At 39.2% G+C, this 15,995-nt stretch overlaps 1 protein-coding gene across 2 annotated transcripts; it reads left to right on the top strand.

Moving 5' to 3' along the window:
* Window positions 1-3,230: 3,230 nt before the first annotated feature.
* On the top strand, window positions 3,231-15,778 carry cnot6a (CCR4-NOT transcription complex, subunit 6a). 2 transcript variants are annotated; one of them, XM_056731205.1, is made up of 12 exons: window positions 3,231-3,355; window positions 4,735-4,856; window positions 5,040-5,226; window positions 5,802-5,887; window positions 6,099-6,188; window positions 7,880-7,948; window positions 8,180-8,337; window positions 11,061-11,215; window positions 11,369-11,523; window positions 11,639-11,872; window positions 11,959-12,161; window positions 12,243-15,778. In XM_056731205.1, the coding sequence occupies exons 2-12, from the start codon at window positions 4,745-4,747 to the stop codon at window positions 12,453-12,455; spliced, it is 1,662 nt and encodes a 553-aa protein (XP_056587183.1). In that variant the 5' UTR covers window positions 3,231-3,355; window positions 4,735-4,744; the 3' UTR covers window positions 12,456-15,778. The 2 variants fall into 2 exon arrangements, with proteins under 2 accessions (XP_056587183.1, XP_056587182.1); XM_056731204.1 differs by having other exon boundaries at window positions 6,099-6,200.
* Window positions 15,779-15,995: the final 217 nt, after the last annotated feature.

The following is a 15,995-nucleotide window of genomic DNA, read 5'->3' as shown; positions in this document are numbered from 1 at the left end:
ATACCATTAAGAGCAATTCTTCCCATAATTTTATAATAAATGTCTTTTCTTCCTGACATGCAACAATACGTTATTCCAAATTACTTAAACAGAACATGTGTTGATTTAATTGATATTAAGAACAAAAAATCACACATGCGCTTTAGTGATTTAGACGTGTGAGAATGGTTCTTCAGGGTCCAATAAACCAATTACAAACAAGAGATGCTAAGCCCCTCCAATTCAAACATAGAGGAGTCTCTGTAAAGAATAATTCATCAGTTTTTTGGCTTTATTCTCTTTATTGAGTAACACTGTTTGTTGATATTGCATTTCCTATGAGTTTGAACACAGAGCAAAACAACAAAAATATGTTACTGGTCAAATAAAGTCAACAGAAAACTCTGCTTAATGTTGCCATGTGTATTTTTACAAGCCTCCTTGAGCCCCTATATCCCTCTACGCTTTCCAGCTGCCAGCCATGGATTGCATGAATATGAATCAAGGGTGAAATTAAAAATTTGCTGGCTGGAGAACTTAATGGAGATTTGCCGGGCAAAGAGAGATGGCAGAACGTATCAGTGCTCATTTCATGAGCGGCGCTGCAATCATAAGATAAAAATCCTGCTTTTCTCCAACCCAACCTTTGCTTTGACCTTCTGTGCCTATTCATTAGAGATAGAAATCCATGACCCCACCCCTCTGCCACAACACTGAGATAATGATCAAGCGTTTGATTTATATAACCCGAGGCATTCTGCACCTTAAAGACCTAATAACGCTGACACTTACAAGCTATTGAAAACCTTTCAATGGCTTTTGGCTGGGATGTCTAAATCATAGTTATTTAAATGAATCGCACAGTTGAAAGCACAAAGTCCTTACATTGGAGAGCTTTCCGCAGCACATCCGCACTGTCAGCGGAAGGAAAAAGATTATAGATAAACATAAGATGATGCAAAATTCAAGCTCAGATAAGTTAAAAAGGCAAACGCATCTGTCGAATTTCAGTGGTGTTCTGCTAAAATGAGGATGCTACTGAAGGAGAAGCTTTAGAATGTAAGGGCTAATTGAATTAGAATTTGGGCATTTATGAGAGATAAATAAACTTTAATTTATCTACTTAATAGAATAGTTAGTTCATTTACAGATCTGATATTAGATGTTATTGCTTGGAGTTTTGATAATTGGTAATGTTTTGGAGTTGCTATTCTGTGTAATAAGTTATGTTTTTAATGTAAAGTTGCGGTGCACTTTCCCAACCATTTTTTAATTCCTTGCATCTTCAGTCTCCAACATCTATTCATCTCTTTGTTATAGTAAATGTTCTCGCCCACACACATCTACATTGCAGAATTCCAACACCAGATAAATGTGTCAGAGAATTGGCTTTAAAAGTGTTAAATCAAGGTGGTGTTGATATATTTCATTCGATTTTCCTTTCGATTTTTTATGCACTTCATTACATACAATTTTCTGAATCTGCAATCTAGTAAATAAAACATTAAATTATTAAATAGAGTTATCTTCTTACCTCAACCTCTAAGTTGTTTTGTAGGTTTGCTCCTAAATGTATACATGTAGATGTCAGACACAGTACTGATACTATATTTATCCCTCATCTGGTGGGAGTGTGTTTGTGGCGGGATAATCTCTTGACAGTGTTGTCATTATATCTTAACATCCTGCATTTACTCAAAAAAATATTTTACGATACTGTTCACTTTATTAAACAATTAATCTTGTTTTATCACCATTGTATTAGATTTTATGTTCAAACACAATTGCATTGTGTTAAACTGGCTAAAACAGTAATGCTTTGGCTTAACCAAATGTTTACATTTTAAATTAACATTTTTCAATAAAGTAGATTCAAATAACATTTTATTGGATTGCATATTTGATGCTTGTCCAATTTACTCAAATCAATTAAGTTAAGGATAATGTGAAAGTCGTGACCTACTGGTTAGAGACTTGGACCCCAAACGTTGCTAGTTCAAGCCTCAGTACCAGTAGGGATTTTAGGTGGGGGGGTGAATGATCAGCGCTCTCGTCCACCTTCAATACCACATCTGAGGTGAGACCCTTGAGCAGGACACCGTTCCCCCCGACTGCTTCCCTGGCGCTGCGCAATGGCTTGTCACTGCTCTGGGTGTGTTTTCACAGTGTGTGTGTTACTCACTGCTGTGTGTGTGCACTTGGATGGGATAAATGCACAAATTCCGAGTATGGAACACCATAATTGGCCTCACATCACAACAAACAAGATTTGAGTAATAATAACATATTTCTGTTTTGCAGAACCACTATCCATAATTTACTTTAAAGTACACACAATGCTGCCAATGTTTTAATTATTATAATTTGTATTACATTCCAGAGTGAGACTTTAGTTCCTCAAGTTTCTTTTGTTGTGCATCTTCGAATAGGAGTATAAGGAGTGTTAATTAATAAAAAGGCCACTTTAGGAGAATTAGCTACACAATTAAAATGGCATTCTCTACACCACATCGAGCACAGAACTGTCTTTCATGGGGTTTTCAGCCATTAAATTGCACTGGATGAAAACAAGCTTCCTGCTACGGAAACTTGATTTGTGGGCTAAATATTTTATGATGACGATTTATAAATGACGTCTCAATATTTTGGGGGTTTGTCATAGTTGTAAATATATTGGCTTAAGGTCACAAATATGAAACAATACTTCATACAACTGTAAAACTTATCTGACTGCTCGACCAGAGCCAACGCTACAAGTTCACTTAATGTGTTTAAAAGGTCTTTAACGCCCCCCGGTGTTCATCAACTGAACTGCAGCTTTTTTGCATTGACGCTTTTCTTCAGACACGTCAGTAATAAATACATAAATAAATACAAACTAAATATATACCTAAGAGCATATAAATATATATAAATGAATACTGTAAAAAGTTAAAAATAATCATAAAGTAAGGTGTAAAAGAATAGGCATATCAATACAATCACTTTAATCATAAGATTTATAGAGTTCTCTCTAGATTCCTAATTATACTTGTAATAATTTTCTTGCTGTGATAAAAAGTAAAAAAAAGTTGTTGACGGAACACCTGGAGATGCCGATGTCTGTGAAATAGCCGTCAACTTCCACAAAATTGACCTATTTTTGTGACTCCCCTTTTTGGCCTGCCTCGCTGGCGTAAACATTGGAGGCGTCGAGCGGACGTGCGCACCAATCAAATCGCTCGTTTCATAGACAGCCAATGAGAAAAGCGCTTTTTATCCCGCCCTGAAATTCTCACGGCCGCCATGATGCTTGTTTGCCTTCAGTGAGAACGAGCAGCGGCTCAGAAACAAAGGAAACGCACACTCGTCTTTGTCAATTGGTATGAGCTTTCAGGTAAAACTAACACGTTTTATGGACATTTGACACCATCTTTGGCTGCACTAAAAACAATAAATGCATTTTCTTTCAGATTGCTTCGTTGTTAGTCTAGTTTCTAAAGGCATTATCGCTTGTTAGCCCATAAGCTAATTTGGTCAGTCTAAAACGAGAGGAATTGATCGGTACGTAAGGTAACGATAAAGCTCAGATGTATTTAACATCACCCGCATTGTGTGAACTCACTGAACACGATAATAAAATGTGGAAAACATCGACGAACCGGTCGTCTTCATGGTTGATTTCGTTATGTAAGCAGCCTGCTGTGTCTGTCTATTTTACATTAGGTTATATTTATAAATAACACGTCATATTTTCGTATGTTGCTTTCAGGCGTTTCACGCCAATCATATTACACAAATGATCTCGTAAAGTTAATTTGCAAATGGCTTCTGTAACGTCGCAGGGGTTCAGTTCGAGCTAATTCGCTCCATTAGTTAGTCTGCAGATCTGTGACAAGCACACATTACGATCTAAAGTCGTTTAATTTCGTTGTGACGTGCTCTTAATTGGCTGATTAGGACTCGTGGCAGGTTGCAGAAGTTATCTGGAAGGTTGTTGCTGAAGTGATGCATGCACTCACAGCTAACTAACGTTAGCCCTCTTAGCTTTGTAACGTGGCTCTGGGACATAAACACGAGGTGGTGATGTTTTGTTTGGGTTGAATTGCACCGCGATGATGAAAGCGCGAAAATGACCCACATGTGGCCTGTTGTTTATCCAATTAACGTTAGTTGGCGGTTAATGGTGCGGTTATGTAATGAAAACATATGTACACCGCGCGTGGCTGCACCTTTGTTAAGAGTGTTTTGCAAGCGCTTCAGGTTAAACTAGTTTTAACTAGCCTTACGTGACTTTATTTTTTTATTATTACATGAACTGACTAAATTGTAGTCTTCGATGCCTAAAACAAGATGCGCGCGCTTCACTATGTGCCACTTTAATGTCTATATTAAATTTCTTATAAGATTTTAACGTCGCAACGTACGTTATGTTACGTTTTTTAATGCCCCTGGTTTGAATCGTCCCTTTTTGTAGGTCATACATGTACATTTGAGAAGCGCACGAGTATCTCCATTCGTCATAGTCGTAATGGAAAATCCTTTAGCTATTGATCCTTCAGCTGCTCTTGTGCGATCTCACTGAGAGATGATCTCTCTTCCTGCCCCGTGCTCTTTTAGAAAGATGCACGTGCTTTTGCCCTCACATACGTCACTAGGCCTCTTACCTTTCTTTACAATTATACTAGTTTTATATTTTAGACTACTAGCGCAGACACATATAGAAAGTGAATATCATATAGTAGTTTTGCATTGAAATTGTTGTTTGTTTTTTAGTGTTACAGGGATGCCCAAGGAAAAATATGATCCGCCAGACCCAAGGCGGATGTACACAATAATGTCTAGTGAGGAGATGGCAAATGGAAAGAAGTCATATTGGGCAGAGTTGGAGATTGTTGGTAATGTTTTTTTAATTGTGAAATTGCTCTGATTTAGTAAATGACTCTCAAGTGATGTCATCTATACCAAACTATGATGTAAGCTTATATGCATAGAGCCATTGAGACGTTATTATATGCTACTGTTGAAGGTTTAGTGTATAAGTTTGTCTTTGCTAATGTGTTTTGTTCTCTTGTTTACAGGGAGGGTGAGAAGTTTAAGTTCAGCATTATGGTCCCTCACCCACCTCACGGCTCTTCATATCAGTGATAATTCGCTCTCGCGTATCCCGCCCGACATTGCCAAACTACACAACTTGGTGTACCTGGACCTCTCGTCCAATAAGATCAGGAGCCTGCCCGCGGAACTAGGCAACATGGTATCTCTCAGGTGAGAAGCTTGGTTTAAACTGCACAGCTTAAGTCGGCCATGAAGATAGTGGTTTGATGGAAGGTGGATGGATGAGGTTGTTGTGGTAACTAGCTTTCAGTTATTTTTACCTCCATACTTGTCCTTTAATTGGGTCCCACCTTTTTCAGAGGTAGTGTTTATTTGTCTCCGGTCCCTGTTTGCTGATAACAGTGCTGTTTTACTACGCGGGTGACACAGTGGTCTGCTCTAAATCAATTTCGTTTGTTATAGGTTGAAATATGTTAGGACCTCTTTGCAAGTGTGATTACTTCTCCTCTGCTCGGTTATAAATCATGTTTTGAGGAGAGCTGTAATGCTACCGTATTAAGTTTCTTTGAAAGTGGTTGGGATTGCATCCAACGTTGTAAGTGTACCAGGCTGTAATGGGTTTTGTGCGGTATGGTGGCGAACCAGTTTTGATGTTGGCTCTTTTGTACCGTTAGGCTATTCATGCAATATTTGATCTCTTTAGAAAGCACCTTTTAATGCTGTTGCCTTGTGTTCTCTTGTCTAAAAACATAATGACGGTGTGAATTTGCCTTTCTATTTCACAGGGAACTGCTTTTAAATAACAACCAGTTACGAGTTCTGCCTTTTGAGCTTGGAAAACTCTTTCAGTTACAAACGTTGGGTTTGAAAGGTACCACTTCCCTTTGTTACCCATTAAACTTAATAATAAGCTCTGTTATGTGCAGGCCCAAGTTGAATCTTTTTTTTATAAGTCTTGTGAGTTTGAAGGAAAAAATTTAAACATGCTTATAAACAAACATAGGGGTTGGGAAACGACAAACTTTGTAATTGATGCAGTTCATGATGAAAAGCTGAAGCATGTATCTGAATGTGTTCCGTAGGAAATCCTCTTGCACAAGAAATCATGATCCTCTACCAAGAGCCCGATGGGACGCGCCGACTCCTCAACTACCTGCTGGACAATCTTGCAGGTACCAAACGCGGTGAGTCCGCAAGCACTAGGCTTGTTGTGATAGTCGCTGTCATAGGTGATATACGTGTGTCCATCCGCCTACTGATTACATCACTTGTCCACCGCAGCACCGATCCAAACCCTCATTTTTATAGTAATATATCACTTAGTTTAGTTAAAGAGCAGACTGCGCATCTAAAGTGGCTGCTGCATTCAGCGCAAGCGGAACAAGTGTCGCAGCAAAGGTCAGCAGCAGGAGTTAGATTTTAATCATCATCTGAAGTGCTGACTGACACGACAATGCCAGAGGCTTTTCTGGCAAATAGCATTTTAGAATCAAAAGTAAGCACTGTCATCAAAAGTCGGTGCTTTGCCATTTATAACATAAAAGTTTTTCGTATTCGTTTTTATTTTTTATTTAACATAAACATTTTTCGTTTTGTATTCTCTTCTTATTAGTCTCATCTTTATTTATTTAACATTAATGATTTTCGTTTCTTATTCGATTCGTATTTATTTATTTAACATTAAAAAATCATTTTGTATTCCCTTCTTATTAGGCTCATTTATTTATTAAACATGTTTCTCGTTTCGTATTCCCTTATTAGTTTCATATGTTTATTTACTTGTTGCACAATGTGTGCTGTGCTTACTCGTTTTGTTAATATTGGCAACTTGTCTAACGTAAATGTTTTTTATTTTATTTTCGTTTCTTATTTATTTTTTATTTTGTGCTTTTTGTTTGTTTTGGTAAGGTCTGTGTTAAATATAAGCAAATATCATTGTACTTATAATGTTGTATACTTTTTTATAGTTTTGTGTGTTTTTATTAACTCATTCCCCGCCAGCCTTTTTAAAAAAACGTTGTCAGCCTTTTAACGTTTTCACCAAACTTTAATGGCTCACTGCACATTTTCTGTAGAGTATATATGGACAAACAATGTCAAATGAAAGAACAGAGTCTCAGCAGAAACTGGATTCTTCTTTCACAATTTGTTTGTTTTTTAATCACTCCGTTGTTAGATTTCTTCAAAAATGCCTCGTTTTGATTAAACGGCTGAGATAATTAACGTTTTTTGTCAAAGATTCTACTCAGAACAATCATTAAAACCGATAAGAAATATACATTCTAGGGTCTGCAATTCTGTACTTTTTCCCAAAGGTGTGTAACAGCGCCACCTGCTGTACAACAGTACAAACACTGATTGCCCTAATAGCTCGTCTTTGGCGGGGAACCGTTTATTTAAACGACGAGATAACTCGTCAATGGCGGTGAAAGAGGCAAGAAGGATATTAAACCCACCATTAAATTCAAGCAATTTGTTTTTCCAAATTGCCACTATTTCAAAACTGGAAGTAAAATGTGTCATGCAACGACCGCATCTTTGACCACCCCACAGCAAACCCCCACCAGTACAACCGGTGTTTTTACACATCGATTAACCAGTGCGACAAATTTCATCACCGCAACATCCCTAACAACCTCAAAAAGTTTCTATTCTCGTACAAGCTCTTAAGAGCAGATTCATTTCAAGCATTCGGATGAGTCATTGCATTGTTGTGTCTGTTTGAACTCTTTTCTCAGTGAATTACTGTGGAGATAATTGCTATGTTCTTGCATTTCCTGCCCTTTCAGTAATTGCTTGGTTTTTATAGAAATGTTCATTTGCAGAGTGTATGATTTTCTCCTTTATGCACATCTCTCTACAGTATCTATAGAACCGCCACCACCTCGCTCGTGGATAGCACTGCAGGAGCCGGAGAGGACACGGCCAGCGGGTAAGAAACTTTTTAAGAACTCCAGCTTGGGTTGTGTTATGCAAATCATACACTGTTTTACTACCTTATCCTCTGGATTTCTTTGGAAAAGCATTTTTCTATTAAAATATTAATGTGAGGACTGTCCTCCAAGCACAGCCTAGAGAAGTAATTACATCAACTCATTTGACATTCCCTTTAGTTTGTGTGAGTGTTTTAAGAGAATCTCACTGAAATCTTTTCACGCTGCAGCTCTGTTCTCTGTAATGTGTTACAACGTGCTGTGTGATAAGTACGCCACGCGTCAGCTCTACGGCTATTGTCCTTCCTGGGCCCTCAACTGGGACTACAGGAAGAAGTCCATCATGCAGGAGATCCTTAACTGCAGCGCTGACATCATCAGCTTACAGGTCTGTCAGTCACACTTGTATCACTCATAATGACCGACTGTACTAATAGGCTTTTGTTTGCTGCAAATATTACACTGAATTTGTGTAACTGGATGAGCTAACAATTTAACATGTTCAGTGGGAGTTAGGGCTGTAGCTATTGGTATGTTAGAAATTGAGTATTCTATCAATTATTACATCGATTGATTATTTGGAAAAGTACAGTTTCTTAATTAAAGAGCAATACTAAATAAAATAAGACTCGTCTCTTTAAATGAACAACTAATTTGTTTCCTTTTTAGAATAATAAACAAAAAATGATTGGCGAAATGGCAAACATTAACATCTCTGAACACCAAACCCACTTAGTACATACCATTGCCATATTACTGAGGGCTCTAGCCAAAAAAAATCAATGGAGCCTTTGGCTCCCATAGGGAAAAAAAGCAGGCGCCAAAGAATTTTTTAAAGAGCCATATAACATGAATATAACATCAGTAGGAAATGATGGCAGTACTGCCGTGTGCGTGCGAGGACTCTGATGGTCTCTCTCGGCATCTCCTCTGTGAAGTGAGCGGCAGGGAGAAGCAGCACTTTCAGTTCACCCTGCGGTGGCCGACTAGTACAAAACAGCGTTTTCAAAACATGTCACTGTCTGTAAATAAACACATTGTAACACAGACAGTTTTACAGAAACGATAAGTCAACAAAATCGATAACGTCGACAATAATTTTTTTTTTGAGATTTTATAGTTTATTTCCCCATGATGTGTTTTAAGGGCCCGCAATAACATTGTTTGACCTGTTAGGCGCTGTAGCACGACTCCCCTTCCAGACCTAAGAACATATTCTGTATGCACAATAAAGCCATTCTCAGCGTAGAATCGAAACGGGTCTGAAATTGCAACTCAAAGCTGTGATGACGTCATGAATATGTTAATTAACATGTGACATCGTCCTAGCAGAAACACTCATGTTAATTTACATGGAACTCTAGTCATGATACACAATGACATTTTATATAATTGATGTGCTTACTCTTTAAGTGCTTGGATTTTATGGTTATTTAGAAAATGAAATAAACCAGAAAACAATTCACTCTCAATTGTATCATTACACTTTCGAAGACATTTTTAATCTCTTGGTTTAAATGATGATTGTGCTTTTTGGAGCGTCAACATTTTGAAAATTGTTCATTACAAAGTGTCATTGTTAATTTGTTTAACTGAATACAGTCATGCATCCGTGATTGCGTAAGGGTAAATATGACAAAAAAAATTCATAATGTTTTGGTGGACTTTTCGATTAATCATAACCTGCTGATCTGTATGCATAATTGGTAAGAAGATATTTTCCTTCATATCATTGATTCAAGTGTATAGTTGACAAATGAACTGAACGTGTCCTATGGTATGATGGCAAAAATTGAGAAAAAATAACGTTGAAGATAAATCTCTCAAGCTATTTTATAAACGAATATAAATGTGTAATGTGAAATATATTATTAACTATTTGTTTTCGCACTGTAGGACACATGATACAGTTTTTGTCATCTCCCCGTCCTTCAGATGAGGCGTTAAACCAAGGTCCTGACTCTCTGTGGTCCTTAAAAATCCCAGTATGTCCTTAGAATAAGAGGGCATCATGGCCAAATTCACCCATTTGCCTCATCATCATGGCTTCCTAAGCATCCCCATATGTTCTTATTGGCTTCATAACTCTGTCTCCTCTCCACCAATAAGCCTGTCTGTGTGGTAGGTGTTCTGGTGCTGTATAGCTGCCATAGCATCAACCAGGTGGATGCTGCACATTGGTGGTGGTTGAGGAGATTCCCCCTTCCATGTAAACCGCTTTGAGGAACCACAAAAGCGCTACATAAATGTAATGATTAAATGTAATAATAATAATTAATAATTCATTTAGCAGGTGCTTTTATCCAAAGCAACTTGCAAATGAGGTAAGCAATTGGAACAACATAAGGACAACAAAAACCATAAGTGCAGTATAACTGGTCTCATAGTCTACTACACTGATGAGTTGTGTTTTCAGCAGATTCTTAAAGATGGTCTGTAGCAATGGGCAGATGATTCCAAAAATGTGGAACCGATCCGTAGAAGGTACGTGAGAGTGACATCCGTTTTCGGATGGCACTGCAAGACGTAGAGGATCTGGCGGTACATAGATCTGCATTAGCACGTGACGATATGGGGGTGCCGAACCAGTGATGGTCTTGTGGGCCAAGAGCAGCGCTTAGAATTTGATGTGAGCGACTATAGGGAGCCAATGTAACTTAATGAAGAGAGGAGTGATGTGTGCTCACTTCGGTCCCTTGAAGACCACTCTTGCAGCTGCATTCTGGATCATTTGTAGAGGTTTGGTTAGGCAAGCTGGGAGTTCACCCAGTAACGCATTGCAATAGTTCAGTCTGGAAAGAACAAGAGCCTGTACTAGAGCTTGCGTAGCATGCTCGGACAGGAAAGGTCTAATTTTCCTAATGTTGTAAAGGATGAATCTTTGGACCGGATGGTGCTGCTAATTGTTACCACCAGCTGCACGATCACAGGCTGATCAGGTCATACAATCACAAAAAACAAACCATATCGTAATTCCTCATCTTGTTACATTCATCTGGATGTTTTTTTGCATTTCTGACAAGAGCTGGTTTATATTTGAATCTTTTGGTTGATTATTTGTTGTGGATGTTGCGAGTATTCATAACCAGTTTTTATATTTATGTCCAACAGGAAGTGGAAACAGAGCAGTACTATAACTACTTCCTAGTAGAGCTGAAAGAACAAGGTTACGAAGGATTCTTCAGCCCCAAGTCTCGAGCCAGAACAATGTCTGAGTGTGACCGCAAGCATGTGGATGGCTGTGCCATTTTCTACAAAACGGAGAAGTGAGTCCCGCAAAGGTTTCATCCGATTGCCTTTCACACTGCAAGCCTTCGGGTTCAACTTAAGCAGTCCAGGCTTTCTTTTAGTATCGGCCACTATGAAGATGATGCTAAAATTAAATGCTGGTCTGACCTCACTTTCTTTTTGTTGAACAGGTTCAGTCTGGTACAGAAGCACACAGTGGAGTTCAATCAGCTGGCCATGGCGAATTCGGAGGGCTCAGAGGCCATGTTAAACAGGGTGATGACCAAGGACAACATTGGTGTAGCCGCACTACTAGAGCTACGGAAAGAGATGATTGAGCAGTCTGGTCCGTTTCCTGTTTTCTACATTCCTTCAAACGATTTTGTGGAAAACAAAAGATTGTTTTTGTCCATTTCATCTCGTTGTGAGCCATAGCTAAGGGGTCTCTTTCTCATCCTCAGCTGGGAAGCCCATGCATGGAATGGAGAAACAGCTCCTCCTGGTGGCCAATGCCCATATGCACTGGGACCCGGAGTACTCTGACGTTAAGCTAGTGCAGACCATGATGTTCCTGTCTGAGGTGAAGAACATTGTGGACAAGGCCACCCGCAGTCTAAAGCTCTCTTCTGTTTCCGGAGAAACCAACGCCATCCCTCTTGTTCTCTGTGCTGATCTTAACTCTCTACCTGACTCGGGTATGTATCTGTCAGAAGTGGGAAATTCCGTCATTTTTTCCCCCCCCTTTTTTCTCTTTTGCTGATGGAGGTTTTTTCGTGGGCAGGTGTGGTGGAGTTCCTGAGCTCGGGTGGCGTAGACAGCACACACAAGGACTTCAGAGACCTGCGATACATCGACAGTTTGACCAACTTCAACTGTAATGGCAAGAACGGCACCTCCAGCACCAGGATCACACACGGCTTCAAGTTAAAGAGTGCCTATGAGGACGTCCTGATGTCTTACACCAACTTCACCTATGACTTTAAGGTTAGTCGTCATGTTTTTGTTTCTTCCATTTTATAGTTGCGTCTAACCTGATGTGGTTGTAATGGTTTATCTTGTTTGCAGGGCATCATCGATTACATCTTCTACTCTCAACCTGTGCTTAACGTGTTGGGCGTGCTGGGTCCCCTTGACCCTCTCTGGATCCATGAGAACAATGTCAGTGGCTGCCCCCATCCCCACATTCCTTCCGATCACTTCTCCCTGTTTGCACAAATGGAGCTACTCCTGCCCTTCCTGCCTGCTGTCAACGGCATTCATCTGCCTGGCCGCAGGTAGTTCTCCGAGCCAGCAGGGGGAGCTCTAGCCCGCACCTCGTTATGCTCTCACAGCAGAGAAAGGCAGGGGCTGTTTTGTATAAATCTGAATCCTGTACGAGGAGATGATGGGGTATGGCAAACTTTTATTCCCATGGATTTTAACTGAAACAGACAAGTCAGTTTTATCTATACCACCACCCACCCACTTTTGTTTTCGTTTGGTAATGTTTTCTCTCTCTGTTTCCGGTCACAAATGTTTCAACTTCTGTACTATTTCACACTGTGTAAAAACCCTAAGCGCCCTGAGCAATCATGTAAGTTTTACCTTAAGACAAAAGTCAAAGCTTTTTTTATAACTACAAGGCAATATCTTCGAAACATGCAGGGAGTCCAGAATCAAGTGTCATGCATAATTTGGATCATGTTACTACGAGGCCGGTTTAGAACGAGCAGCTTGCCGAAACGAAACCAATTTCACCAGCGTAGGTCAGATTCAATCTCCATGAGCAAGCCTTTACGTAAGGGCTTTTGTGTAAAGAGAGCTGGCCGAACTCACACTTGCACTCGGTGGTGCTGTGGCCTCTCCATGGGTGTTCTGCCTGATCTCTAGCTGTGACACACAGGCCACCGTAACCATCTAACAGGCCTTGTATCATTTCTAAAGGATGTGCTCATGGAAAATCACGTGCAAGTGATGCTTTTAAGAAAGCCAAAATGGCCGACTTGCGTTATCGATCTTTAGGTGCCAATGAGCCCCTTTTGTGATCCAATGTACAGCTGAGAGATGGGAGGGAAAAGGGAAATGATCTGGAACAGGCAGCTGTGTTTTTATCATATGCCAGTGATTGTAGCCTTCGCCCCGGAGTGTAAGATGTTTGGCAGGAGGTCATGTTAAGATGAACGGTGCAGGCACGGGAAGCACATCCTACATATGGATGTATAAATTAACCCCTCGGTTTGGCCGGTCGAAGAGATTTAGATTTTTTTCCCCCACACCAGTTATGTTTTCTTTTCCGCTTCATGATTGTATACAAGCAACAAAAGTCTTTATCTACTGCATTTGTTTATATTTGTTTTTTGTATGTACACGAGTTAAATTTGGATGAAAAATGATTGTATTGTAAATGAAAGCAAAATTTCTATCAGTTCATTCTAATGAACATTCGACAACCAGCGTGTGTAATATAATTTTTTCAGGTTTCTGCTGTGTGAAGTTGCACTCGTCAAGGTTCTTTATTCCCCCAGTGTACTCGTTTAATTTTCTTTATTCCGCCGAGGCAGATATGTTGTGATGTGGTCCTGTTACCTTCTTTTGTATTCAAAAACGCATAACGTTGTGCCTCACTGATTCGTTTCTCTATGCGCACTGCCAGTGCTATCAGTGAACCTGAACAGCCTCAATCTCTCATTTCCGTATTTCATTTGTTTTGATACTAGGAACCATCATCTTTCCTCTGATCGAAGTGTCTCCAAGTGTTTTTTATCCTTCAGCCGCTCTTCTTAGGCCAGTTTCTTTAACCCGGTCATTTTGAGAAATCCCATCATCACGCCATGTAGTTCTTTCCAATCCCAACCCCGACTTCCTCTTGACTCAGGCAATTCACTAACCATACATTTTGCTTCTGTCGTTCATTTCTGCTTGTCCACGGTCATCTCCTCGTGTTGTGCCATTCTCCCACAAGGCCAAGTGTAAAGCTCTATTTACTACTGGAAAACCCGCTCTAACCTGTTGAAGAAAAACACATTGGTGCGTTTCTCCGTTAGCTCTGTAAACGCTATGGTCTCGTTTTTATTTTGTCTACCGCCGCATTGCTTAGACACGTCATTTAATGTGGCTTGAAAAGCTAATTTGTTTCTGAGTTTTTTTCCCCACCCTCTTGTCATGTTTTAATATTCAAAAGGATCGACAAGCACTTATTGTAGATCACTGGTGCAGCTACTCATTGCTTTTTTTAAATGAAAACACGCTTTTGCCGTGAGGCGGACGTCAATTTTAATGACTTTTATCAAGCAAGAGTATCTAGGTGAACTAGGGTGGACCATCTTATAGTTCTCCTTTCGGTGTCCCTTTTAATTCCTCACGTTATCCGAGTCTATGAATTTTTGTTTATTTCTTCTGGTTGTTTTTAAATGAAAGCAACTTGTCTGGTTCTATTGAATTGCTGATGGTGTTGTAGTAAAAAGATTTTTGTAAAGTGTGAATAAATAATGTATCACGTTTCCTTTCTTTGACCTGAATTGTGTTGATGTATGTATTATAATTGATATCTAATAGTTTTTGTCATTTTCGTTTTGCTTTTTTTGTATTACTCAAAACCAAATTTTTTTTGTAAAAAAAAATGTTGGCACACTGAATTATAGATTTATATTGTTGCTAACCTTCACTTCAAGATACTTTTAAGAAAAAAAATGCATCAATGAAGTCCGTCACAGAGAAATAAAGAGCTGTCATTTTGTCACCAAACAAAATCTCTTTGACCCTAAGCTTTGTTGCATTTCACCTGGTTTGATGAACCAGCTAGTGCTTATAAATGTGTTTGGGTTGTGGAAAGCATAGAAACATCTTCCTGCTGTGTTTCCTACTTTCTTGGTGTTTTCTTTTTCTCCAGAAGAAGGGTTTAGGGGTAGGATGAGACAAACGAATCGCCTCTTCTATAGTGTGTTTATTTGCCTTGTGTTCTGTGTTTCAGCATCAGTGCTCTCTTAAAAGCCAGTCACGTAATAAATTGTGCATGTTTAGATATTGTTGCCATTTCCATGTTGTTTAGAAGTTAGACCATTTACTTTGACAATGGTTTCAGGTGGAGCAAAAATCATATTGTGTGATCACGTCAGCATATTCAAAACTTGGCAATAATGACTTTTACAGCTTTATTTTTCCTCCCCGTTTCAGATAAACCAGGCTCAGATGTTTCTGGCTTTTATTTCCTGTTTCATAGTCAATGTTCTCTGTCAGTAGGGGTAATGGTACAATGGTCAGGATTGTGGTTGAATCAGCCGAGAGTCAATAAGTATTTAGGTGTGTCACTAAAATGCACTGGACCAACTCTTGTTTACCATTTATGGAATACCAGCATAACACTTGCACAATGTTTTAAAAGAATGTTGCATATATATGTAAGGAAAACGTACATGGATATTTAAAAAAAAACGGCAGCTGTTTTTAATTCAATATTATGAAGTGTTGGGGATTAAAGCCTAATGGTAAACAAGGCGTTTTGGATTTCACTGTTTCTCTTGGTTCTCTTGAGTAGTGATGTGTTTATAACAGGGTCCGCTTGTCTCCTTTACACCTATGTATTTTTTCCTACTCATGGTTAAATAAATTCTATATCTGTTTCAGCCTTGGAGTTTTGTGTTCATTGTATTTATTCGCATGCATTTTACTGAATTTGTATTTTTCTCCAGACCGTTGTGAAGTGTTTCAGCCAGTAGATGGGGTGCATGTGTCACAACGTTTACTATGCAGAACTTTCTCCTCAAAATTATTAAAAACTAATCTTTTGTTTTCCATCTGCAAGCTTGGCTAGAATTCTGCACGGAAGTCAAAACTGTCGAG

This window comes from Triplophysa dalaica, chromosome 19, assembly GCF_015846415.1.
Source record: "Triplophysa dalaica isolate WHDGS20190420 chromosome 19, ASM1584641v1, whole genome shotgun sequence".
NCBI lineage: Eukaryota > Metazoa > Chordata > Actinopteri > Cypriniformes > Nemacheilidae > Triplophysa > Triplophysa dalaica.
Note: the sequence above shows the minus strand (reverse complement) of the source record. Positions and strands in the feature narration are given on the sequence as shown.